The sequence below is a fragment of the Oncorhynchus gorbuscha genome, linkage group LG16, assembly GCF_021184085.1.
Source record: "Oncorhynchus gorbuscha isolate QuinsamMale2020 ecotype Even-year linkage group LG16, OgorEven_v1.0, whole genome shotgun sequence".
Taxonomy (NCBI): Eukaryota; Metazoa; Chordata; class Actinopteri; order Salmoniformes; family Salmonidae; genus Oncorhynchus; species Oncorhynchus gorbuscha.
In genome coordinates this window covers 22,254,018-22,280,334 of record NC_060188.1, presented here as the reverse complement: position 1 = coordinate 22,280,334, position 26,317 = coordinate 22,254,018, and the positions used below count along the sequence as shown (strand labels likewise).

Below are 26,317 nucleotides of genomic sequence, written 5' to 3'. Positions count from 1 at the left end.
CATTTTGATGGAATCTCAAGACATCAGCGCAATTGGACAGGTATTCACAGTCATTCACAAATAAAATATAGTAGGCTGCATAGGTATTGCCTATGATTTCCAATCAAATTGTGGTCAGAAGAACTGACTGATCATGTATATTTATTCTATATTTTAACACTCCCCACTAGGCAAAAACTGAATGGATCATGAATCAATGTTGTTTCCATCTGTATGTGACCAATACAATTTGATTTGATTTGATTTCAACCAACAAATCTATGTGACGTGGGGAAAAATTACTGGATTTGAAAAAAGTCATCAAGGTAAGGAAATTTCGTATTTATTTCACCCAACTTTTCACCGAAATGTTTTGTTGATTTTTGTTGTTGATTTCAACCAAATGTAAATCGAAACTAGAAGTTGAACTGACGTCTGTGTCCAGTGGGTTATCACCTATTTTAACAAAACAGCATCTTTAATGCATCTAAATATTTTAAAGAAACTTCTGACACCCAAATAAAAGTTACATTCCTGCATTCATTTAGGCTATCCAAAGTTGTTACTGCATTGCGCACAGGGACTGCTGATGTTGTTTACTGTACACACACCTTGACATGTTTTCTCTGTGTGGACGGTGCGCCTTTTCAAGTCCAAGTTTTGTGAAAATCCCAACGAGGGCCATTATGGCAACAACTCCACATATTATATACACAATTAAGTTTGTTTTATCCTTTGTGGGGTCGTGAGTGGGGTCTTTTTTCTTAGGCGGGGGTCTGCCTGTCATCATCCAAGGCGGGGTGTCATAGTTTTTGCAGGTGGTCTGGTCCAGCCGCGAGCTTGTAAACTCACAGCAGAATCTGAAGCCACAGGTCCCGCAGCAGTACAGGTAACTGCCCGTCTGGCACACAAACGGCGGATCCCACTGGCCCATCACATCGTAATAACCCCGGCACCTGTCCTCTGTATGCGGACTCTCCGAAACGCTATTCTTTCCGTTCAATTTTGACTCGTTGGTACCCGTTTGTACCATAATAAAGCCGTCTAGCTTCTGCCCTGGCTCCCCCTCCGCGTCGCATACAAGAACTTTCACCAAAAAGTAGCCAAGCAACAACCCCGCGCTTCTCATCATGTGCGTCCCTTTGTTACTTTTCTTCTCCACTGTAGACGAAGGAAAGGCGATGACCAGGTATCATAACAAGCTTGTACGCATAATCCAAGAACATGAAACACAGCCATCCGCGATGATTATCATGATTACGCACCGCAACTTCTGCGCGTAATTGTCCATCAGCGCACGGTGATGTTGTATGGGAATGTGTGTAAATGTTATATCTGTTCCAATTGCTTATAACAAAAAAAAAGATGAGATCTTTACACCGATGCGACAACAACACTTTTACAGTTGCTACAGGTATCTTGAATAGGTTTAGACAATTTCTCTGCGCTGCGCCACAGACATCCTCCGTTGACAGTCGGAGTCCTTATTGGTAGTTCACTCCAGGCAGTGGGAATATTACCGAACCAATTACCGAGAGAGTGGGAGAGTGGGGAAGAAAAAGGAGGTGGAGACACTTGTGGTAGGTGGGAGAGAGACAGGCAGAAAGAGAGAGATCTGATGTAGGCAATCTGTTGCTTATATACAGAACAACATGCTCATGCTCAGATTTCATTTTTTTTCATAGTAGCCTACAGCAGGCTACAGAAAAAGATATACTGTATTCAGACAATAAAATACTGTCCGAATATGTATTTATTTATATGCCTATAAAGACGCAGGGTGCATTTAAATGATAGAGTTGCAATGCTGCTGTTGTCTGTCAAGTCAAATGTGATTTCATGCATGTTGTATTTGACTGCTATTTGTGGCCGATATATTGCACCTTGTTTGTATCATTATGTATTGTTCGATAGGCCACAACTATGAAAAAAGGATATAGCCCAAGCAAACAAGGTGTGATTAGTATTGTTGTGACCTTTGTCATTGTAGTGCTGTAACTGTATTGTCATTTGAGGTGATAAAATATGCATAATCAATACAATTCGTCTGACTAATGCATTTGATTTGTATACCTGTACATTTTGCAATTTGAATGTATATCCCTTGATTGTACCACACACACATATCATTATTTCTGACTGTAAGACTAGTCAAAAAATCCTAAAGGTTTCCAATAGAAAAATCCTATTACAATCCAAAAGTAAATCCTATCATATTTTAGAACCTATCCTATAGGATTTTATTCCTATAGAATCCTATAGGGGTCCATTTGGACTGGTTCCAATAGTTTTTATTTGATTGGAATCCAATAGCAGTTTTAGAGATGTTCTCCACGTTAAAGTGCTTCAGAGGTTTCAACACTCACAGTAAAATTCCAAAATAAATAATTGCATGATCATGCTATTTTGTGTGTGGTACAATCAGGGGAGATACAATACATTCAGAATTTCAAAATCCAGTGGTGTAAAGTACTTAAGTAAAAATACTTGAAATACTTAAGTAGATTTTGCTGGTATCTGTACTTTACTTTACTATTTATATTTTTTGACAACTTTTAGTTTTACTTCATTTCATTCCTAAAGAAAATAATACCCTTTTTACTTCATTCTGTAACGACGTTCGTCTGTTGAAGCAAGAGAGTCGGACCGAAATGCAGCGTGTTTGTTACTCATAATCTTTAATGAATGAAAAGTGACGATACATGAAATAACTCATAAATACAAAACAACAAACAGAACGTGAAACTTATTACAGCCTATCTGGTGAACACTACACAAAAACAGGAACAATCACCCACGAAATACAAAGCGAAACTATGGCTCCCTAAATACGGTTCCCAATCAGAGACAACGAGAATCACCTGACTCTGATTGAGAATCGCCTCAGGCAGCCAAGCCTATACAACACCCCTAATCAGCCGCGATCCCAAATAATACAAACCCCAATACGAAAACAACATAATAAAACCCCATGTCACACCCTGGCCTGACCAAATATATAACGAAAACACAAAATACAATGACCAAGGCGTGACACATACATTTTCCCTGACACCCAAAAGTATTTGTTACATTTTGCACGCTCAGCAGGACAGGAAAATGATCAAATTCACAGACTTATTAAGAGAACTGCCTCTAATCTGGCAGACTCACTAAACACAAGCTTCATTTGTAAATGATGTCTGAGTGTTGGAGTGTGCCCCTGGCTATCCTTAAATGAAAAAATAAAGAAAATGGTACGGTCTGGTTTGATTAACCCTTCTTAAGGGTAAACAATAGCCCGCCACTATGTATAACAGCAGAGAAAACCCCCTATTTTTTTTCCAACTGGAAATTGGATGAATCTTCCTAGAGTGACCCCAACATTAGAAAAAGTGAAACATCGCCTTTGTCCATATTTCCATGAAAGCTGTACACCCTGGGTACAAAGATTGTCTTAGGGTCATTTTTGACCTGGCAGTTCTAAAACCATTTACACACCACAAAATCCACACACACACACACACACACACACACACACACACACACACACACACACACACACACACACACACACACACACACACACACACACACACACACACACACACACACACACACACACACACACACACACACACACACACACACACACACACACATGCGCAGCACCTCCCCTCCACGACCCCACACATGGCTGAAGTTTACGGACAAAGTACAAATATTTTCAGACAAAATAAACAAAATTTCAGAAAAAATAAGCATTTCTTGAAATCATTGTTTACTAATGGGGGGTCGATAAAGGTGTTGCAGATGACAGTCCCCACAGTTCTCTCTGCTGAAGCCATGAGTGCACGTTTCAGTGGCCAACAGGTCATATATCTGATTTTTTCAGATGTCCAGGAGGAACAAGAGAACAATGATTTAGAAGAGGAGGAGGAGAAAAGAAAATCCAGAAAATCACATTGTAGGATTTTTAATGAATTTATTTGCAAATTATGGTGGAAAATAAGTATTTGGTCATAACAAAAGTTTATCTCAATACTTTGTTATATATCCTTTGTGTCACGCCTTGGTCATTGTATCTTGTGTTTTTGTTATGTTTGGGTAGGCCAGGGTGTGACATCGGTTTATATGTTGTGTTTCGTATTGGGGTTTGTATTAATTGGGAGTGTGTATTAGTAGGGGTGTGTCTAGTTAGGCTTGGCTGCCTGAGGCGATTCCTAATTGGAGTCAGCTGATTCTAGTTGTCTCTGATTGGGAACCGTATTTAGGTAGCTTGAGTGCGCGTTGTATTTCGTGGGCGATTGTACCTGTCTCTGTGTTAGTCACCAGATAGGCTGTAATTAGTTTCACTCGTTTGTTGTTTTCGTATTTTCAGTTATTTCATGTACCGCTATTTTCTTCATTAAAAGTCATGAGTAACCTACACGCTGCATTTCGGTCTGACTCTCTTCAAACAGCAGACGAACTTCATTACAGAATCACCCACCACCATTCACAGACCGAGCAGCGTGGGAACTGGCAGGATCTGAAGGTGGACGTTATGGACAACAGAAGCAAGGAGTATACTACGTGGGAAGAAATCGACAGGTGGGCGGCCGACCCAGAGCGAGTGCAGGAGCCCGCCTGGGATTCCCTACAGCAATGCGAAGAGGGCTACAGGCGAATCGAATCCACGAAAAAGACACGCCAGGAAAACGGAGTGGCGCTGGTTTAAACAGGCAGCGACAGCTGGAGCAGCAAAGGGAGGATGAATTATTTGGAGAATGGACATGGGAAGATGTGTTGGATGGTAAAGGTTGTTACACTTGGGAGGAGATATTGGCCGGAAGAGATCGCCTCCCATGGGAACAGGTGGAGGCACTAAGGAGAGCAGAGGCAGCGGGAGATAGGAGCCGACGATACGAGGGAACACGGTTGGCAAGGAAACCGGAAAAACAGCCCAAAAAAATTATTGGGGGGGAGCTAGAAGGGAGAATAGTTATGCCAGGTAGGAGACCTGCGCATACTCCCTGTGCTCACCGTTGGGCTAGAGAGACCGGGCAGGCACCGTGTTATGCTATGGAGCGCACGGTGTTTTCAGTGCAGGAGCATAGCCCGGTGAGGCACATACCAGCTCTTCCTATTGGCCGGGCTAGAGTGGGCATCAAGAGCTCCAGTGCGCCTGCACGGTCCGGTCTATCCAGAGCCACCTCTACACACCAGTCCTCCGGTAGCAGCTCCCCGCACCAGGCTTCCTGTGCGTGTCCTCGCGCCAGTACCACCAGTTCCAGCACCACGCACCAGGTCTCCAGTGCGCCTCGCCTGTTCAGCGCAGCCAGTGCTTTTCTCCCCTCCTGCGCTGCCGGAGTCTCCCGCTTGTTTAGTGCAACCAGAGCTGTTCTCTTCTCCTGCGCTATCGGAGTCTCCCGCCTATTTAGCGCAGCCAGAGCCTTTCTCCTCTCTTGCGCTGCCGGAGTCTCCTGTCTGTCCAGCGCCACCAGTGCTCGCAGTCGGCCCAGCGCGTCCAGTGCGCATCGCCTGTTCAGCACAGCCAGTGCTTTTCTCTCCTCCTGTGCTATCGGAGTCTCCAGCCTGTTCAGCGCAGCCAGAGCCTTTCTCCTCTCCTGCGCTGCCGGAGTCTCCTGTCTGTCCAGCGCCACCAGTGCTCCCAGTCGGCCCAGCACGTCCAGTGCGCCTCGCCTGTTCAGCGCAGCCAGAGCTTTTCTCCCCTCCTGCACTGTTTGAGTCTCCCGCCTGTTCAGCGCAGCCAGAGCCTTTCTCCTCTCCTGCGCTGCCGGAGTCTCCTGTCTGCCCAGTGCCGCCAGTGCTCCCAGTCGGCCCAGCGCGTCCAGTGCGCCTCGCCTGTTCAGCGCAGCCAGAGCTTTTCTCCTCTCCTGCACTGCCGGAGTCTCCTGTCTGTCCAGCTCCACCAGTGCTACCAGTCGGCCCAGCGCGTCCAGTGCGCCTCGCCTGTTCAGCGCAGCCAGAGCTTTTCTCCTCTCCTGCACTGTTGGAGTCTCCCGCCTGTTCAGCTCAGCCAGAGCCTTTCTCCTCTCCTGCGCTGCCGGAGTCTCCTGTCTGCCCAACGCCGCCAGTCGGCCCAGCGTCACCAGTCTGCCAGGATCCGCCAGAAGTGCCAGTCTGCCAAGATCTTCTAGATCGGCCAGACAACCTGAATCATCCAGGTCCACCAGCCATCCAGGATTTACCGGAGCCTACTACCTGCCTGAGCTTCCTCTCAGTACTGAGCTTCCTTTCAGTACTAGGCTTCCTCTCTGTACTGGGCTCCCTCTCAGTACCGGGATTCCCCTCAGTACCGGGCTTCCCCTCAGTACTGGGCTGCTTCAGTCCCGGGCTGCCCCTCTGTCCCGGGCTGCCCCTCTGTCCCGAGCTGCCCTGCTGTCCCGAGATGCCCCTCTGTCCCGAGATGCCCCTCTGTCCTGAGCTGCCCCTCTGTCCTGAGCTGCCCCTCTGTCCCGAGCTGTCCCTCTGTCCCGAGCTGCCCCTCTGTCCCGAGCTGCCCCTCTGTCCCGAGCTGCCCCTCTGTCCCGAGCTGCCCCTCTGTCCCGAGCTGCCCCTCTGTCCCGAGCTGCCCCTCAGTTATGTGGGGATCAGGGTGAGGACTATTAGGCCATGGTCGGCGGAGAAGGTGGATTATCCTAGGACGCGAAGGGGAGGAACCTCGGACATTTATGGAGTGGGGTCCACGTCCCGAGCCAGAACCGCCACCATGGACAGACGCCCACCCGGACCCTCCCTATGCTCTTGAGGTGCGTCCCGGAGTCCGCACCTTAGGGGGGGGTTCTGTCACGCCTTGGTCATTGTATCTTGTGTTTTTGTTATGTTTGGGTAGGCCAGGGTGTGACATGGGTTTATATGTTGTGTTTCGTATTGGGGTTTGTATTAATTGGGAGTGTGTATTAGTAGGGGTGTGTCTAGTTAGGCTTGGCTGCCTGAGGCGATTCCTAATTGGAGTCAGCTGATTCTAGTTGTCTCTGATTGGGAACCGTATTTAGGTAGCTTGAGTGCGCGTTGTATTTCGTGGGCGATTGTACCTGTCTCTGTGTTAGTCACCAGATAGGCTGTAATTAGTTTTACTCGTTTGTTGTTTTCGTATTTTCAGTTATTTCATGTACCGCTATTTTCTTCATTAAAAGTCATGAGTAACCTACACGCTGCATTTCGGTCTGACTCTCTTCAAACAGCAGACGAACTTCATTACACTTTGTTGGCAATGACAGAGGTCAAATGTTTTCTGTAAGTCTTCACAAGGTTTTCATACACTGTTGCTGGTATTTTGGCCCATTCCTCCATGCAGATCTCCTCTAGAGCAGTGATGTTTTGGGGCTGTTGCTGGGCAACACGGACTTTCAACTCCCTCCAAAGATTTTCTATGGAGTTGAGATCTGGAGACTGACTAGGCCACTCCAGGACCTTGAAATGCTCCTTACGAAGCCACTCCTTCGTTGCCCGGGTGATGTGTTTGGGATCATTGTCATGCTGAAAGACCCAGCCACGTTTCATCTTCAATGCCCTTGCTGATGGTAGGCCTTGTTACTACTTTGGTCCCAACTCTCTACAGGTCATTCACTAGGTCCCCCCATGTGGTTCTGGGATTTTTGCTCACCGTTCTTGTGATCATTTTGACCCCACAGGTGAGATCTTGTGTGGAGCCCCAGGTCGAGGGACATTATCAGGGTCTTGTATATCTTGTATGTCTTGTATGTCCATTTTCTAATAATTGCTCCCACAGTTGATTTCTTCAAACCAAGCTGCTTACCTATTGCAGATTCAGTCTTCCCAGCCTGGTGCAGGTCTCCAATTTTGTTTCTGGTGTCCTTTGACAGCTCTTTGGTCTTGGCCATAGTGGAGTTTGGAGTGTGACTGTTTGAGGTTGTGGACAGGTGTCTTTTATACTGATAACAAGTTCAAACAGGTGCCATTAATACAGGTAACGAGTGGAGGACAGAGGAGCCTCTTAAAGAAGAAGTTACAGGTCTGTGAGAGCCAGAAATCTTGCTTGTTTGTAGGTGACCAAATACTTATTTTCCACCATAATTTGCTAATAAATTCATAAAAAAATCCTACAATGTGATTTTCTGGATTGTATTTCCTCATTTTGTATGTCATAGTTGAAGTGTACATATGATGAAAATTACAGGCCTCTCTCCTCTTTTTAAGTGGGACTTAACTTGCACAATTGGTGGCTGACTACATACTTTTTTGCCCCACTGTACATCTTAAAGTCCATGCACACACACTGCATACTGTCCTACATGTGCTAATTAGAGTTGATTGATTTATGTTCTTCACGTTTTAGTTTTGCATCTATTATCTTATTTTATTCTTATTTATTGTTGTTGTTTATACACCTTGTCAGTGGGGGAAATGGTTAATAAAATGGGAGAAGACTAGTATTGTGTAGTTGAATTCCTGATTGTACAGTATATAAGGACATGTTGCTCAAAAAGTTCAAGACTGTTATTGTTTCCCTTCAATAAAATGCATTCAAAACTACTTTTTAAACATTTCTGCTACTTTCTTAGGCTATAGAAGTGCTATCAATGCTAAAAAAATGTATGTTTACACCTATGCAGTACCTTTAGCAATAATACTAATAATAATAAACCTTTACTTGAGTAAAGAAAGCAATTATCACAGGTGTGTTGTAATACAAATTTGTGGTGTCCACTGATTAAATACAGTCTTTCTGCATTGTGAAGAGGGAAAACCAAGATATTCACAAAGTTTGGGATGAATGACAGGTTGTTTCTTCATGCAAAATAGATTTGGGGTTTAAAATTCAATTAAGCTTCTTTATTTTAGGGGTTTAGTGAAGGTGGGTCATTTTTTACCCTTAGGACAAGGGGAGTATACAGAATGTTAAGACTACACAAAGGTTAGTATAAGGAATATTTAATTATTTATACTTTTAATTTGACTTTTGATACTTAAGTATATTTGAGCAATTACATTTACTTTTGATACTTAAGTATATTTCAAACCAAATACTTTTAGACTGCCCCATACTGCCACTCTTATGGGTCAGAATATAATGATGTAATTACGTGGGGATGATCTCCGAGGATTCTCAGCGTAGGCCTTCAGCTGTTCGATGACGCACTACTCCGGCGCACCTCCCTGATCGTCCTGATTGTCCTTTTGGGCTGAGGAGTCTGTTTCCCCACCCTTTGCTCTGGAAGGAGTCTTCTGAGGACAGCTCTGTAGCTGAGATGTCCCGATGTCACAGGAAGCCAATAAAGATCATCAAGGACAACAACCACCCGAGCCACTGCCTGTTCACCCCGCTATCATCCAGAAGGCGAGGTCAGTACAGGTGCATCAAAGCAGGGACCGAGAGACTGAAAAACAGCTTCTATCTCAAGGCCATCAGACTGTTAAACAGCCACCACTAACATTGAGTGGCTGCTGCCAACACACTGACTCAACTCCAGGCACTTTAATAATGGGAATTGATGGGAATTGATGAAAAATATATCACTAGCCACTTTAAACAATGCTACTTAATATAATGTTTACATACCCTACATTATTTATCTCATATGTATACGTATATACTGTACTCTATATCATCTACTGCATCTTTATGTAATACATGTATCACTAGCCACTTTAAACTATGCCACTTTGTTTACATACTTATCTCATATGCATATACTGTACTCGATAACATCTACTGCATCTTGCCTATGCTGCTCTGTACCATCACTCATTCATATATCTTTATGTACATATTCTTTATCCCTTTACACTTGTGTGTATAAGGTAGTAGTTTTGGAATTGTTAGCTAGATTACTCGTTGGTTATTATTGCATTGTCGGAACTAGAAGCACAAGCATTTCGCTACACTCGCATTAACATCTGCTAACCATGTGTATGTGTCATGCAGGTGAAAGAGGACCCAAAAGCGACTTAACAGAAACAGAGTTTATTTCAGTCCAAAACGGAATAACAGAAATCCTCTAGACTTGTAGAGGGGAAACAACTGGAGAAGCGGCCACAGACTGCAGGTCGCTTTTCGGGTAGGCGCAGGCCGTAGTCGACAGAGACACCTGCTCACACGCAGCATCTGATGAAGGCAAAAAAACACGACAGGACAGGGCGATACACAATCACGGCAAAAACACGACAGGACAGGGCGAAACGCAATCACAGCATGGTGAATACAATACAAGGAACCGACGGGACAGGAACGGATCACAAAGGAATAAATAGGGACTCTAATCAGGGGAAAGGATCGGGAACAGGTGTGGGAAGATTAAATGATGATTAGGGGAATAGGAACAGCTGGGAGCAGGAACGGAACGATAGAGAGAAGAGAGAGCGAGAGAGTGAGAGAGGGAGGGGGAGAGAGAGGGATAGAAGGAGGGAAAGAACCAAATAAGACCAGCAGAGGGAAACGAATAGCATGGGGAGCACAGGGACAAGACATGATAATAAATGACAAACATGACAGTACCCCCCCACTCACCGAGCGCCTCCTGGCGCTCTCGAGGAGGAACACTGGCGGCAACGGAGGAAATCATAGATCAAACGGTCCAGCACGTCCCGAGAAAGAACCCAACTCCTCTCCTCAGGACCGTAACGAAAAACGATAAAAAGGGAAACTAGGGTACTACTCTAAAAAAAAAATGAGAACTAGGGACAGACTGAGACACAGCAAGGGCAGGGACAAGAACAGGAGAGATGCGATGGCAGGGAACAGACTGAGACCCAGCAAGACCAGGAGCAGAAGCAGAAAAAAATTACCAGACTTCTTCTGCGCGCAGTCTGAACACGCAGCCACGAAACGGCGCGTGTCACGCTCCTGAGTCGGCCACCAAAAGCGCTGGCGAATAGACGCAAGAGTGCCTCGAACACCGGGATGACCAGCTAACTTGGCAGAGTGAGCCCACTGAAGAACAGCCAGACGAGTGGAAACAGGAACGAAAAGGAGGTTACTAGGACAAGCGCGCGGCGACGCAGTGTGCGTGAGTGCTTGCTTAACCTGTCCTTCAATTCCCCAGACTGTCAACCCGACAACACGCCCATAAGGAAGAATCCCTCGAGATCAGTAGAAGCCACAGAAGAACTAAACAGACGGGATAAGGCATCAGGCTTGGTGTTCTTGCTACCCGGACGGTAAGAAATCACAAACTCGAAACGAGCGAAAAACAACGCCCAACGAGCTTGACGGGCATTAAGTCGTTTGGCAGAACGGATGTACTCAAGGTTCTTATGGTCTGTCCAAACGACAAAAGGAACGGTCGCCCCCTCCAACCACTGTCGCCATTCGCCTAGGGCTAAGCGGATGGCGAGCAGTTCACGGTTACCCACATCATAGTTGCGCTCAGATGGCGACAGGCGATGAGAAAAATAAGCGCAAGGATGAACCTTATCGTCAGACTGGAAGCGCTGGGATAGGATGGCTCCCACGCCTACCTCTGAAGCGTCAACCTCGACAATGAATTGTCTAGTGACGTCAGGAGTAACGAGGATAGGAGCGGACGTAAAACGTTCTTTTAGAAGATCAAAAGCTCCCTGGGCGGAACCGGACCACTTAAAACACGTCTTGACAGAAGTAAGAGCTGTGAGAGGGGCAGCAACTTGACCGAAATTACGAATGAAACGCCGATAGAAATTAGCGAAACCTAAAAAGCGCTGCAACTCGACACGTGACCTTGGAACGGGCCAATCACTGACAGCTTGGACCTTAGCGGAATCCATCTGAATGCCTTCAGCGGAAATAACGGAACCGAGAAAAGTAACGGAGGAGACATGAAAAGAGCACTTCTCAGCCTTTACGTAGAGACAATTCTCTAAAAGGCGCTGTAGAACACGTCGAACGTGCTGAACATGAATCTCGAGTGACGGAGAAAAAATCAGGATATCGTCAAGATAGACAAAAACAAAAATGTTCAGCATGTCTCTCAGAACATCATTAACTAATGCCTGAAAAACAGCTGGCGCATTGGCGAGACCGAACGGCAGAACCCGGTACTCAAAATGCCCTAACGGAGTGTTAAACGCCGTTTTCCACTCGTCCCCCTCTCTGATGCGCACGAGATGGTAAGCGTTACGAAGGTCCAACTTAGTAAAGCACCTGGCTCCCTGCAGAATCTCGAAGGCTGATGACATAAGGGGAAGCGGATAACGATTCTTAACCGTTATGTCATTCAGCCCTCGATAATCCACGCAGGGGCGCAGAGTACCGTCCTTCTTTTTAACAAAAAGAACCCCGCCCCGGCCGGAGAAGAAGAAGGCACTATGGTACCGGCGTCAAGAGACACAGACAAATAATCCTCGAGAGCCTTACGTTCGGGAGCCGACAGAGAGTATAGTCTACCTCGAGGAGGAGTGGTCCCCGGAAGAAGATCAATACTACAATCATACGACCGGTGAGGAGGAAGGGAGTTGGCTCGGGACCGACTGAAGACCGTGCGCAGATCATGATATTCCTCCGGCACTCCTGTCAAATCGCCAGGCTCCTCCTGAGAAGTAGGGACAGAAGAAACGGGAGGGATGGCAGACATTAAACACTTCACATGACAAGAAACGTTCCAGGATAGGATAGAATTACTAGACCAATTAATAGAAGGATTATGACATACTAGCCAGGGATGACCCAAAACAACAGGTGTAAACGGTGAACGGAAAATCAAAAAAGAAATAGTCTCACTGTGGTTACCAGATACTGTGAGAGTTAAAGGTAGTGTCTCAAATTTGATACTGGGAAGATGACTACCATCTAAGGCAAACATGGGCGTAGGCCTGTCTAACGGTCTGAAAGGAATGTTATGTTTCCGAACCCAAGCTTCGTCCATGAAACAACCCTCAGCCCCAGAGTCAATCAAAGCACTGCATGTAGCACCCGAACCGGTCCAGCGTAGATGGACCGACATAGTAGTACAAGATCTAGATGAAGGGACCTGAGTAGTAGCGCTCACCAGTAGCCCTCCGCTTACTGATGGGCTCTGGCCTCTTACTGGACATGAATTAACAAAATGTCCAGCAACTCCGCAATAGAGGCACAGGCGGTTGGTGATCCTCCGTTCCCTCTCCTTATTCGAGATGCGAATCCCTCCCAGCTGCATGGGCTCAGTCTCAAAGCCAGAGGAGGGAGATGGTTGCGATGCGGAGCAGGGAAACACCGTTGATGCGAGCTCTCTTCCACGAGCCCGGTGACGAAGATCTACCCGTCGTTCTATGCGGATGGCGAGAGCAATCAAAGAATCCACATCTGATGGAACCTCCCGGGAGAGAATCTCATCCTTAACCACTGCGTGGAGTCCCTCCAGAAAACGAGCGAGCAGCGCCGGCTCGTTCCACTCACTAGAGGCAGCAAGAGTGCGAAACTCAATAGAATAATCCGTTATGGACCGTTCACCTTGGCATAAGGAAGCCAGGGCCCTAGAAGCCTCCCTACCAAAAACTGAACGGTCAAAAACCCGAATCATCTCCTCTTTAAAGTTCTGGAATTTGTTAGAGCAATCAGCCCTTGCCTCCCAGATAGCTGTGCCCCATTCTCGAGCCCGGCCAGTAAGGAGTGAAATGACGTAAGCAACCCGAGCTCTCTCTCTAGAGTATGTGTTGGGTTGGAGAGAGAACACAATCTCACACTGCGTGAGAAAGGAGCGGCACTCAGTGGGCTGCCCAGAGTAGCAAGGTGGGTTATTAACCCTAGGTTCTGGAGGCTCGGCAGGCCAGGAAGTAACAGGTGGCACGAGACGTAGACTCTGGAACTGTCCAGAGAGGTCGGAAACCTGAGCGGCCAGGTTCTCCACGGCATGGCGAGCAGCAGACAATTCCTGCTCGTGTCTGCCGAGCATGGCTCCTTGGATCTTGACGGCAGTGTAACGAGCGTCTGTAGTCGCTGGGTCCATTCCTTGGTCGGTTCCTTCTGTCATGCAGGTGAAAGAGGACCCAAAAGCGACTTAACAGAAACAGAGTTTATTTCAGTCCAAAACGGAATAACAGAAATCCTCTAGACTTGTAGAGGGAAACAACTGGAGAAGCGGCCACAGACTGCAGGTCGCTTCGGGTAGGCGCAGGCCGTAGTCGACAGAGACACCTGCTCACACGCAGCATCTGATGAAGGCAAAAAACACGACAGGACAGGGCGATACACAATCACGGCAAAAACACGACAGGACAGGGCGAAACGCAATCACAGCATGGTGAATACAATACAAGGAACCGACGGGACAGGAACGGATCACAAAGGAATAAATAGGGACTCTAATCAGGGGAAAGGATCGGGAACAGGTGTGGGAAGATTAAATGATGATTAGGGGAATAGGAACAGCTGGGAGCAGGAACGGAACGATAGAGAGAAGAGAGAGCGAGAGAGTGAGAGAGGGAGGGGGAGAGAGAGGGATAGAAGGAGGGAAAGAACCAAATAAGACCAGCAGAGGGAAACGAATAGCATGGGGAGCACAGGGACAAGACATGATAATAAATGACAAACATGACAGTATGTGACAAATAAAATGTGATTTGATGATTTGATTTGATTTGAGCTCACAGCATAGGAATGAAACCCTTTAGATACCAAGATTTGATGGGAGATGGAGGCTAGGTGGTTCAACTTGAATTCACCCGCTTAAGCACAGCTACTCATCCGTAGCTTGGGTAGAAAAGGATTACTTTGTCTTCAAACTTGCGTTGCGTTCTGGGTTCGTTGATTTTTTAGACCTTGCTGCAGTTGGGGTCACGAAGTCTTGTATGTAAATTCTATACTCACAGGTTTTATACCCTTGGGTCAGAAGCGGGCGTAACTGCCTTTTGGGCAATTCTCTGGGCGTACCAAGTTAATGAGGCAAGGTCTAGATAATATTCAAATCCAATTTTAGACAACTAACTTAACATTTCATCTTCCCCAAAACATTCTCTTTGATTTGGATAGTTTCCATACAATGTACAATGTATAAACATCAAATATCAAACATGTTTTCGTAATAACGTAATCTATTAACCTTTAATGACAAAACAAGAATGACATACATTTTCATATTCCATCTATCGTCATGACCACCATTGTGGCTGATCTATCCTTCTCTGTTGGGGTTGAGAGATAATCTGTAGGGTTGTGGTCTCCTGTAACCTGACCTGATCAGGACAGTCATGACATATAACAATTTGGTACTTTTTCCACCCCTGCCAAAATGTACAGTCATTCAAATCAAATGCATTCACAAAAGTGGGCCCCTAACCGTTAGGATTCTATTTTAGAATCTTATAGGAGTACAATAGCACTAGTTCCAAAATCTGATAAGATTTCTTTAGGGGGGAAATCCTCTACTGTAGGTCAAATGTTAATTTTTTTTTACATATTGTTTTTCAGGAGATGAGAGTTATTATTTTTTTACAGGACAGATGTAAGTAGAGGTATGGAGACAGATATAGAGAAGGGTACAGAAAGTGCTTAAGGGCACAGACAGTCAGCCGAGCCTTGGCTCAAACCCCTGTCGCAGAGGGGGCATGTGGTCCGGAGTCGGGAGCTTAGACCGCTACAGCAGCACGCTGATAGGACTAATCAGTGAGATTATGATCCATTAAGAATTCAATGTTTTTTTTCTCCTATAGGATTTCTATTGATTTTGTCGATCGCAATTGTATAGATATTTACATTACATCCGAGAGGATTTATCCTCAAACCATGGCTATACACTATAGTTAACTTCACTGCTTAATATAAGGAGCACCCACCCTCCAAACCTTTTATAAAAGTACCTACAGTATGAATGTGGCCAGTAACACATGTGAACTACTGTATAATAACATCATAATCAACGAATATTGAACTACCACCATTGCCACTTTAGATGGTGACCTTATAGTGGGGAACCACGGCAATATCCCCTCTACCCAGTAGCTGTCTCGTGCAGCCCCATCCCCCCCATGGTCCAAGGGACATAATGTGAGTAAACATTTGCATCTGGTGTATCTGCATCACACGTTCAAGTTATTGTGCCAACAAGTAACAACAATAGCTGTGTAACTTATTGAGATTGTCTGCAATGTTCTTCACATGTGTGTCAAAATGGTGCACTATGTGGGATTACAGCCAAACAGCATAGAGCTTGATTAACAATTTGATGTAATCTTAAAGTGGCACAGGTCATCATATTTAATTTTTTCACAATATCTGGATCAGGTGTGTCACTAGATTGAAAATGGTAGTTACATCCAGGAGGGAGATAGGGAAGCTGGGGAGAGAGCGCCTTCTAGGGATGGGGGGGGGCAGGTAGGTAGGTAGGTAGGTAGGTAGGTAGGTAGGGAGGGAGATGAGTGGTTCAACCCTGGGAGGAAGGAGTTGGGGGGGGTCTCATTATCTTCAGGTTGTTCTTGTCCTCCACTTATCCCAACATAAAGAAGTTAAAGGGAACATTCTGTTTTTTTGTATGCAAAGCTGACTATTATATATTACATGACAGAAATGCTCTTATCTTTGTGTTACTGTACCTAAAAATGTAATTTCCTTCTAGTTTTTATGTTCATGTAAGCACTGTATAGATACTGTGCCTTCAAAATGTTGTGTTATGATAACATTGTATGTAGCATTGTATGTTATATTGTAATGTCTATATCAAAGACAAGAAGTTGCCTGAACAAGAATCGAATCAAATAACTTAAGTCTACCTATAAGGATTGCAAGAATCCTATAGGATCCAATAGGATCACTTTTGATTTCCAATAAGAAAAATGTAGTCCAATAGGATTCCGATAGGATTCTGATAGTTACACTGTCATTGAGTAATTATCAGAATCTAGGGCTTTTGGGTGTAACTATCATTACAAGGGCTTTGGGTGTATCGTCATCATAGCAGTTGGACACCAAAGGATATTTTAGGAAGGTTTCATTACTTGGACTTTGTAATTGATTTGTAAACTACTGCTGTGGAGCTGTGACATGACTTCCCAAGATAACAGTAGGCTACTATAGCACTTTATAATTCAGGTTGAATTGAGGGTTGTCATGGGCAACGGCCGGGTCAATGAGACACTTCAAGTGGTACTTGAGAGTCACTATGGGGGATCATTGGGTACAGATATTGCATAGAAACCTGGTGAATAATAGAAAACAATTATTATATTCCACTCTCATTACCGTAGCAAGTTGCTCTCCAGGCTCTGTCCATTACTAAATTTTTCCAGCGGGGAACCGTGAGGGCCTTCTAGGCCTTCAGAGGTCTAAGGATTAATAAAAAATAAAAACATTTTTTGTATTTCTATTTCATCTTTATAATAATTGCAATGAACTTCTGATATAATTTCTTCAGTTTGTGTTGGAAAGAGAAGGGTTAATAGTGAAGAGAAAAAAATATCCAATCAGGATTTTCTTTGGTGGTCTTTGGGTAGACAAATCTAGCTAGCTCAACCAGCCATTGACTAGGCCTTCAGAAGCTGGAAAGAAGGCCTCTGCCATTCAACACTGACAGCGTGAGATAAAATAATCAGTGGCGCAAGCGGTAGATTTCCTGAGCTAGTAACTTTAGCTAGCTTATATGGTAGTAGTGTGACAATGTTAGCTAGCTTGTGTTGTAGTAGTGTAACAATGGTGATGGAGGCTGCAGCAGCTGTTATCAACTTCAAGGTGGATGCTGTAGCTAATTTGTTAGCATCACCATTTCAAGATTAACTTTCAAACTTCTTTCAAATGTAGTTTACAAATGATCATCATCTGGTGAGTGGCACTGTTTTTTTTGTTGCAGCTCGCTTGCTGTTAGCTATCCCTTTGAAAATAATGACTGAAACATTGTTGCATTTAAACGTTAGATCACAGTTGAGTGGAATGAGCATTATAAAATATATTCGCAATGGGAAGTAACAGCTTGTTTGTTCATTTCATTTTGACCTACTAGAGTGAATGGGCTGCTTATTCTTTAACATTATTTGATGCTGTGTGTGACTGCTGTCACCTGTTTATCGGCCCGGTCTATGTGTTTGACCAAAACTCTCTCTCCTTCAGTGCCATGGAGTGCACAGGTATTACGGTCGCTGTCTTTTCAGCACCATGAGCCTGTCACCTTTGAGGTGACACTGTTGTTGTTGCTATTGGTGTTAATGTGATTCATGGGTTGTTTAAACAGTGTGTCCTTTGTTTTGATGGTCACACAATTTCATGCTTTGGGTCCATGCTGGTTCTGTCTCTGTGTGCGCGGCAGCCCAAAGCATAGCCAGGCCTGTTTGATTCATTCACAATGTCATCAAAAAGCATTGCTTTGCTAGAACTAGAATGGTCCGAATACAGAACATAACATGTGGGGCGTATTCAGTGATGCTGTGTTTTCTGTTATTTTCTTGATTTTTGAGTTTGATACAAGGTATTGGAAGATTTTTGGTTCCTCTGAAGGCCTAGTTCCTGTCTTATAGTCACGTTTCACCACTGCATTTCTCTTAAACTTGAAGAAATGGCTGATGTAAGTGCAACAGTTTAACTTTAGTCCGTCCCCTAGCCCATACCCGGGCTCGAACCAGGGACCCTCTGCACACATCAACGACTGACATCCACGAAGCATCGTTACCCATCGCTCCACAAAAGCCGCGGCTTTTTCTGTAGGGGAACCACTACTTCAAAGTCTCAAAGGGAGTGACGTCACCGATTGAAACACTATTAGCGCACACCACCGCTAACTAGCTAGCCATTTCACATCGGTTACATAAGGTTGTAACACCAAACCTACTACTTATTGTGAGTTCAATCGTCAATGTACTCTAATTCCCCATTTGTAATAAAAAGGACATTGATAAAAGATCAGTTGCAAATGTGACAATCTGGGTTCATATCCTGGTCTTACCACAATAAGCTTTACTGTTGGGTTTGGGGAGCTAGAACAAGGCTTCAGCTCTCAGGCTCATCTCATGTGTTCACTGAACCATCTGTTTTACAGTCTTGAACTAATGTAGTAACACTAGTCAATGTAATTAATGACATGAAAATTGAAACATAAAATAATAATTGAAAAAGCATTTCATAAAACATTTTCATAATGGCTTATAACAATAACAGGCTTTTAAGAAAATTAGACCATTTCCTATTGCTAGTTGTTATTTCTAATAATATTTCAAAGTACTACATTCCAAATTTCAGGTTAAATTAATCTTTCTTATGCAGTATGTTACAAATCCATTATGTTTTGCAAGTAATTGAACAACAAGGGCACAACCTGAACTATGAGCGATCACGGGCCTCGTTTATAAACATTGCGGAAATACAAAATATACCCCAAACCATGCATGTGCGACTTTCCCCGCAAAAGTTGGCAAAACTGAACTCAGAGTGAGAATGTCCTTAGCTCCGCGCAAACTTTAGACCATGTGTTCATACATTTTCTAGTGGTTAACGTATTGTATTGTAAGCAGTGGCGGCTCGTCCATTATTAGGGGCAGTGCCACACTTAAGATTGGTCAACAAAAAGGTCAACATATATTTTTCAACTAAATATATATGATATAATTCAAGGATTATGTTTAAAATGTCCATAGAAGTGTTGTTAATTCCTGTACAGCTGCTTAGTTACCTACTGCTCCGCTATCAGACAGCAGCTTCGGGCGTTTGGCCTTCCGCCAGTGCTTGGACTGCATTGCCAACTACAGCATACATTCCTTGCTATTAGATTGCAGGATTTCATGACATGGTTTTCTTAGCACCAAGTAAATGGACCGTCTTGGGTCGTTGAAATGAATGCCCTGGTTCTGGGTCTGTCCTATCAGATACTGAACAGATGGGGCTAAAGAGCAAATTGCAATGAACTTGTAAATAAATAATCATGACAGTCATTATTGGGAGCCTGGGACTTGAACCAAACATCCACATCCATCAACAGTTGAAGGACAGAGGGATACACTATCTAGAACCTTCTTGTGGATCTGGTAGGACAACAATTCATGTCTCTGTGGCTGTGCCCAATTCACAACGTTGTTTTTTTGTTCCCCCTACCATTAGATGCTAGTTAGTGGACACTACAGTTGTGGACAGAAATATTGGCACCCTTGCAATTTTTTCAAGTAACTCACAATTTTCCCCGAAAAATAAGTTGAAATTGACGAAAGTATTTGGTCTCCATAATTCTTTATTTCAGTGTTATTTTTTAAAAAGTTTTAATTTTGTTTTCTATAAACATAGAGATGGTGTGCTTTACCGAAAAGCTGTAATTTGGTCTTCAATGTCCAGAGGACATTCTTCCGGAAGGATTTTGGCATGTTCAGGTGTGTTTTGGCAAATTGCCGTCAGGCTTTCTTACGTCTCTCTCTCAGCAGTGGGGTCCTCCTGGGTCTCTCACCATTTTACCCCCTTTCATTGAGTTGGCAACAGATGCTGTGAGTTGAAACCATCGTACCTTGTATCCGAAGGTCAGCTTGAATCTGTGTGGCAGTTGATCGAGGTTCTTTCTCCACCAATCGAACAGTTCTTCTCTGCAATCTTCCATCAAGTTTTCTCTTGTGTTCACGTCCAGTGAGTTTGGCTACAGTGGCATGGGCCTTAAACTTCTTGATAACATTACGTACGGTGGAAACAAGAACATTAAGGTCTCTGGTGATGGACTTTCTCTGGTGATGGACTCAGATTGTCTATGCTTTGCTACAATCTTGTGTCTGACGTCCTCAGATAATTCTCTTGTTTTGTTTATTTTCTCCATGCTCATTGCAGTGACACAAAACAGGAGAATGAGTCCTTTTCTCTATTCCAACTGGTTGAATTAGTAATGTTTATATTGCAGGCACCTTCAACTCACCACAGGTGAGTTCAATTCCAAAGTAAAGTATAATCAAAGTAAAGTAGAATCAATCATTTCTAACTGTAACGATGTGCGCTGAGAGTTGAGAAGCAAGTTCAGGGAGGTAGTGTTTTAAATAAATAAACACAACATAATACAATATAAGAAACACAGACAATGCACAGACATGACACAGGAATAGAAACAATGACGATTGGGAAAGAAACCAAAGGGAGTGACATATAAACACAACTTGCGACTTGTATGATCTCGTTGGCTGGTCCTCGCTACATATTCGTCCCCAAACCCACTGGCTCCAGGTCATCTATAAGTCTTTGCTTGGTAAAGCTCCGCCTTATCTCAGGTCACTGGTCACCATAGCAACACCCACCCATAGCAAGCGCTCCAGCAGGTATATCTCACTGGTCATCCCCAAATCCAACAGTTCCTTAGGCCGCCTTTCCTTCCAGTTCGCTGCTGCCAATGACTTGAACAAATTGCAAAAAATCACTGAAGTTGGAGACTTATATCTCCCTCACTAACTTCAAGCATCGGCTGTCAGAGTAGTTTACCGATCGCTGCAGCTGTACGCAGCCCATCTGTAAATAGCCCATCCAAACAACTACCCACCTCATCCCCATATTTGTTTTCTGCTCTTTTGCATCCCAGTATCCCTACTTGCACATCCTCATCTGCACATCTGTCACTACAGTGTTAATTTGCTAAATTGTAATTACTTCGACACTATGGCCTATTTATTGCCTTACCTCCTTACTTCCTTTGCACACACTGTGTACAGATTCTCTAGTCTGTTATTGACTGATTGTTTGTTTATCCCATGTGTAACTCTGTTTTGTTGCTTTTGTCGCACTGCTTTGCTTTATCTTGGCCATGTCGCAGTTGTAAATGAGAACTTGTTCTCAACTGGCCTACCTGGTTAAATAAATAAAGGTTAAATAAAAATAAAATAGATAAATAAAGGGCAGGTAATCAAGGAGGTGGTGGAGCCCAGGTGAGAGTCATAATGCGCAAATGCGCGTAAAGTTGACAGGTGTGCACCATAAATGACTTAAATGTAAATGTAAAATGTATAAACAAGCAGCCTGGTGACCTAGAGGCCGGAAAGGGAGCACACGTGAAGCACACTTCTAGAAGTTGACAATAAAAATGTCCGGGCCATTTTAGTAGGGGTTCAACTGCAAACCAAAAACATACATATGCATACGTGGTTACCAAATATATTTTTATTTCAACAGTTTTCGGGAAGAAATGTGCATTATTAGGAAAAAGTTAGAGTGCCAATATTTTTGGCCATGACTGCATCGGCATGCCAATTTCAAGTCTAACAAACGTTACTGGTGAGCTCAGCATGCTTGTGACATTATGCTAGCTAGCTATCCCCAGTTAGCTTGTTAATTGGTTTTCACTTGTCGCATCTGTGCTTGTCACATCGACGGGTCTGTAGTGGAGTGGGTTGAGAGCTTCAAGTTCCTCGGTGTCAAAATCACTAAGGACATATTATGATCCCAACACACCAACACTGTCGTAAAGAAGGCACGACAATGCCTCTAACCCCTCAGGGGGCTGAAAAGATTTGGAATTGTCCTTCAAATCTTCAAAAAGTGAAGCAGCTGCAGCATTGAGAGCTGGCTACATCATCGCTTGGTATGGCAACTGCTTTGCATCCACCCATAAGCCATTACCGAGTAGTAGTGTGTACTGTAGTGTGTACAGCCCAGTACATCACTTGGGTCGAGCTCCCTGCCATCCAGGACCTTTATACCAGGGGGTGTCAGAGGAAGGCCCTGAAAATTGTCAAAGATTCCAGCCACCCAAGTCATAAACTGTTCTCTCTGCTACCGCATGGCAAGCAGTACCGGAGCGCCAAGTCTGGGACCAAAAGGCTTCTGAACAGTTTCTACCCACATGCCATAAGACTGCTGAACAGTTAGTTTATCAAATGGCTTCCTGGACTATTTGCATTGACACTCTTTTTTTGTACTGACGCTTTTGCACTGGCTCTATGCACACTCACTGACACTCCAGCACACACATACACATACTACATACGCTCAAATGCATATTGACACCACACACACACACACACTCACACATACACACACTTCCACACTGTTTCACACTCTTCACATATGCTGCTGGTACTCTGCTTATTTATCTATCCTGATTGCCTCGACACTTTTACCCCTACCTACATGTACATATTACCTCAACTAACTTGTATCCCTGCACATTGACTCGGTACCGGTACTCATTGTACATAGCCTTGTTATTGTTATTTTATTTTGTTTGTGAAATTCTTCTTACTTTTAACTCTGCATTGTTGGGAAAGGGCTCGTATGTAAGTATTTCACGGTAGTCTACACCTGTTGTATTCAGCGCATGTGACATAACATTTTATTTGATATGTTTTCCCTGTGCTTGTGAGTGTGATCGATGCACTGTTAAGCTGGCTAGCTGCTCTCTGCTTGTTCTAAATATAGAAAACATTGGCAGCATGGGCAGTCGTGGTGATTCTGTTTACAGGCAAAAGTGAAATACAGTATGCAGTAAATACAAAGTATGTGGACAACCCTTCAAATTAGTGTATTTGGCCATTTCAGCCAGACCCGTTTCTGACAGGTGTATAAAATCAATCACTACCCCCATGCAATCTCCATAGACAAACATTGGCAATAGATTGGCCCGTACTGAAGAGCTCAATGACTTTCAACGTGGCTTTGTCATAGGATGCCACCTTTCCAAAAAGTCAGTTTGTCAAACTAGAGCTGCCCCAGTCAATTGTAAGTGCTGTTATTATGAAGTGGAAACGTCTAGGAGCAACAACGGCTCATCCGCGAAGTGGTTGGCCACACAAGCTCACAGAATGGGGCTTCCAAGTGCTGTAGCACGTAGTGCATTCAAATTGTCTACCGAGCTCCAAACTGCCTCTGGAAGCAACGTCAGCACAAGTACGGTTAGTCGGGAGCTTCATGAAATGGGTTTCCATGGCCGAGCAGCCACACACAAGCCTTAGATCACCATGTGCAATGCCAAGCGTTGGCTGGAGTGGTGTAAAGCTCACCGCCATTAGACTCTGGAGCAGTGGAAACGTGTTGTCTGGAGTGACTAATCACTCTTCACCATATGGCAGTCTGACGGACGAATCTGGGTTTGGTGGATACCAGGAGAACGCTACCTGTCCCAATGCATAGTGCCAACTGTGAAGTTTGGTGGAGGAGGAATAATGGTCTGGGGCTGTTTTTCATGGTTTGAGCCAGGCCCCTTAGTTCAAATGAAGTGAAATCTTAACGCTTCAGCATATAACTTTATATATCTTCCCAAAAAACAACCGGTAATTTGTAAACTTGGCATGATTATTATTTTGTGCTTTGCTGACAATATGACAATCCCCCCTGGCTCGGGTATTCAGCTTAGCAGGCAAGTAAGTATTTTGTGCAAATGGGTGATTTGATGACACACTTTGTTATGCAGGTGAGTGAGGACCCAAAAGCGACTTAACAGAAACTGAGTTTATTAAAGTCCAAACAGGGAAAACATAATCCTCAATCTTTACAGGAGATGTCCAAACAGGGAAAACACAAATCCTCTAGTTGTTGAGGAGAATAGCAGGACAAGCGGCAACAGGCTGCAGGTCCCTTCGGGTAGGCGCGGGCCGTAGCGGACAGAGACACCTGCTCACACGCAGCATCTGAAGATAAGGCAAAACACGACAGGACGGAACAAGGGCACAGCAAACAAGAATCTGACAAGGACAGAGGCAGAAACCGAAAGAGAAATAGAGACCTAATCAGAGGGCAAAATAGGGGACAGGTGTGAGAGAGTAAACAAGGTCGTTTAGGAGAATGAGTAACAGCTGGGAGCAGGAACGGAACGATAGAGAGAGAGAGGGATAGAGAGAGAAAAAGAAACCTAATACGACCAGCAGGGGGAAACGAAGAGAAGAGAAAGCACAGGGACAAGACATGACAATACAATACATGACAGTACCCCCCCCACTCACCGAGCGCCTCCTGGCGCACTCGAGGAGGAAACCTGGCGGCAACGGAGGAAATCATCGATCAGCGAACGGTCCAGCACGTCCCGAGATGGAACCCAACTCCTTTCCTCCGGACCGTACCCCTCCCAATCCATTAGGTACTGATGACCACGTCCCCGAGGACGCATGTCCATAATCTTCCGGACCCTGTAGATAGGTGCGCCCTCGACAAGGACGGGGGGGGGGGGGGGGAGACGAACGGGGGCGCGAAGAAAAGGCTTGACACAGGAGACATGGAAGACTGGGTGGACGCGACGAAGATGTCGCGGAAGAAGAAGTCGCACTGCGACAGGATTAACAACCTGAGAAATACGGAACGGACCAATGAACCGCGGGGTAAATTTGCGAGAAGCTGTCATAAGGGGAAGGTTACGAGTGGAGAGCCATACTTTCTGACCGCGACAATACCTAGGACTCTTAGTCCTACGCTTATTAGCGGCTCTCACACTCTGCGCCCTATAACGGCAAAGTGCAGACCTGACCCTCTTCCAGGTGCGCTCACAACGTTGAACAAAAGCCTGAGCGGAGGGAACGCTGGACTCTGCGAGCTGGGACGAGAACAGAGGGGGCTGGTACCCAAGGCTACTCTGAAAAGGAGATAGCCCGGTCGCAGACGAAGGAAGCGAGTTGTGAGCGTATTCTGCCCAGGGGAGCTGTTCTGCCCAAGACGCAGGGTTTCGAAAGGAAAGACTGCGTAAGATGCGACCAATAGTCTGATTGGCCCGTTCTGCTTGACCGTTAGACTGGGGATGAAAACCGGAAGAGAGACTGACGGAAGCCGCAATCAAACGACAAAACTCCCTCCAAAACTGAGACGTGAATTGCGGACCCCTGTCCGAAACGGCGTCTGACGGAAGGCCATGAATTCTGAACACATTCTCAATGATGATTTGTGCCGTCTCTTTAGCGGAAGGAAGCTTAGTGAGGGGAATAAAATGAGCCGCCTTAGAGAACCTATCGACAACCGTTAGAATAACAGTCTTCCCCGCTGACGAAGGCAGACCGGTAATAAAGTCTAAGGCGATGTGAGACCACGGACGAGAGGGAATGGAAAGCGGTCTGAGACGACCGGCAGGAGGAGAGTTACCGGACTTAGTCTGCGCGCAGTCCGAACAAGCAGCCACGAAACGGTGCGTGTCACGCTCCTGAGTAGGCCACCAAAAACGCTGGCGAATAGAAGCAAGCGTACCCCGAACGCCGGGGTGGCCAGCTAACTTGGCAGAGTGAGCCCACTGAAGAACGGCCAGACGAGTAGAAACGGGAACGAAAAGAAGGTTCCTAGGACAAGCGCGCGGCGACGGAGTGTGAGTGAGTGTTTGCTTTACCTGTCTCTCAATTCCCCAGACAGTCAACCCGACAACACGCCCCTCAGGGAGGATCCTCTCGGGGTCGGTAGAGGCTACAGAAGAACTGAAGAGACGGGATAAAGCATCAGGCTTGGTGTTCTTAGAGCCCGGACGATAAGAAATAACGAACTCGAAACGAGCGAAAAACAACGCCCAACGAGCCTGACGCGCATTGAGTCGTTTGGCAGAACGGATGTACTCAAGGTTCTTATGGTCAGTCCAAACGACAAAAGGAACGGTCGCCCCCTCCA

At 45.1% G+C, this 26,317-nt stretch overlaps 1 protein-coding gene across 1 annotated transcript in view; it reads right to left on the bottom strand.

Annotated features, from left to right (window-relative positions):
- The window catches only part of LOC123998718 (protein shisa-9B-like), a 41,710-nt gene extending 40,171 nt beyond the window's left edge, over positions 1-1,539 (bottom strand). The window contains exon 1 of the mRNA XM_046303814.1: positions 591-1,539. Within this exon, the coding sequence (XP_046159770.1) occupies positions 591-1,111 (521 nt within the window). The 5' untranslated portion in view covers positions 1,112-1,539. The remainder of the gene's footprint in view (positions 1-590) is intronic.
- Between the last annotated feature and the right edge of the window lie 24,778 nt (positions 1,540-26,317).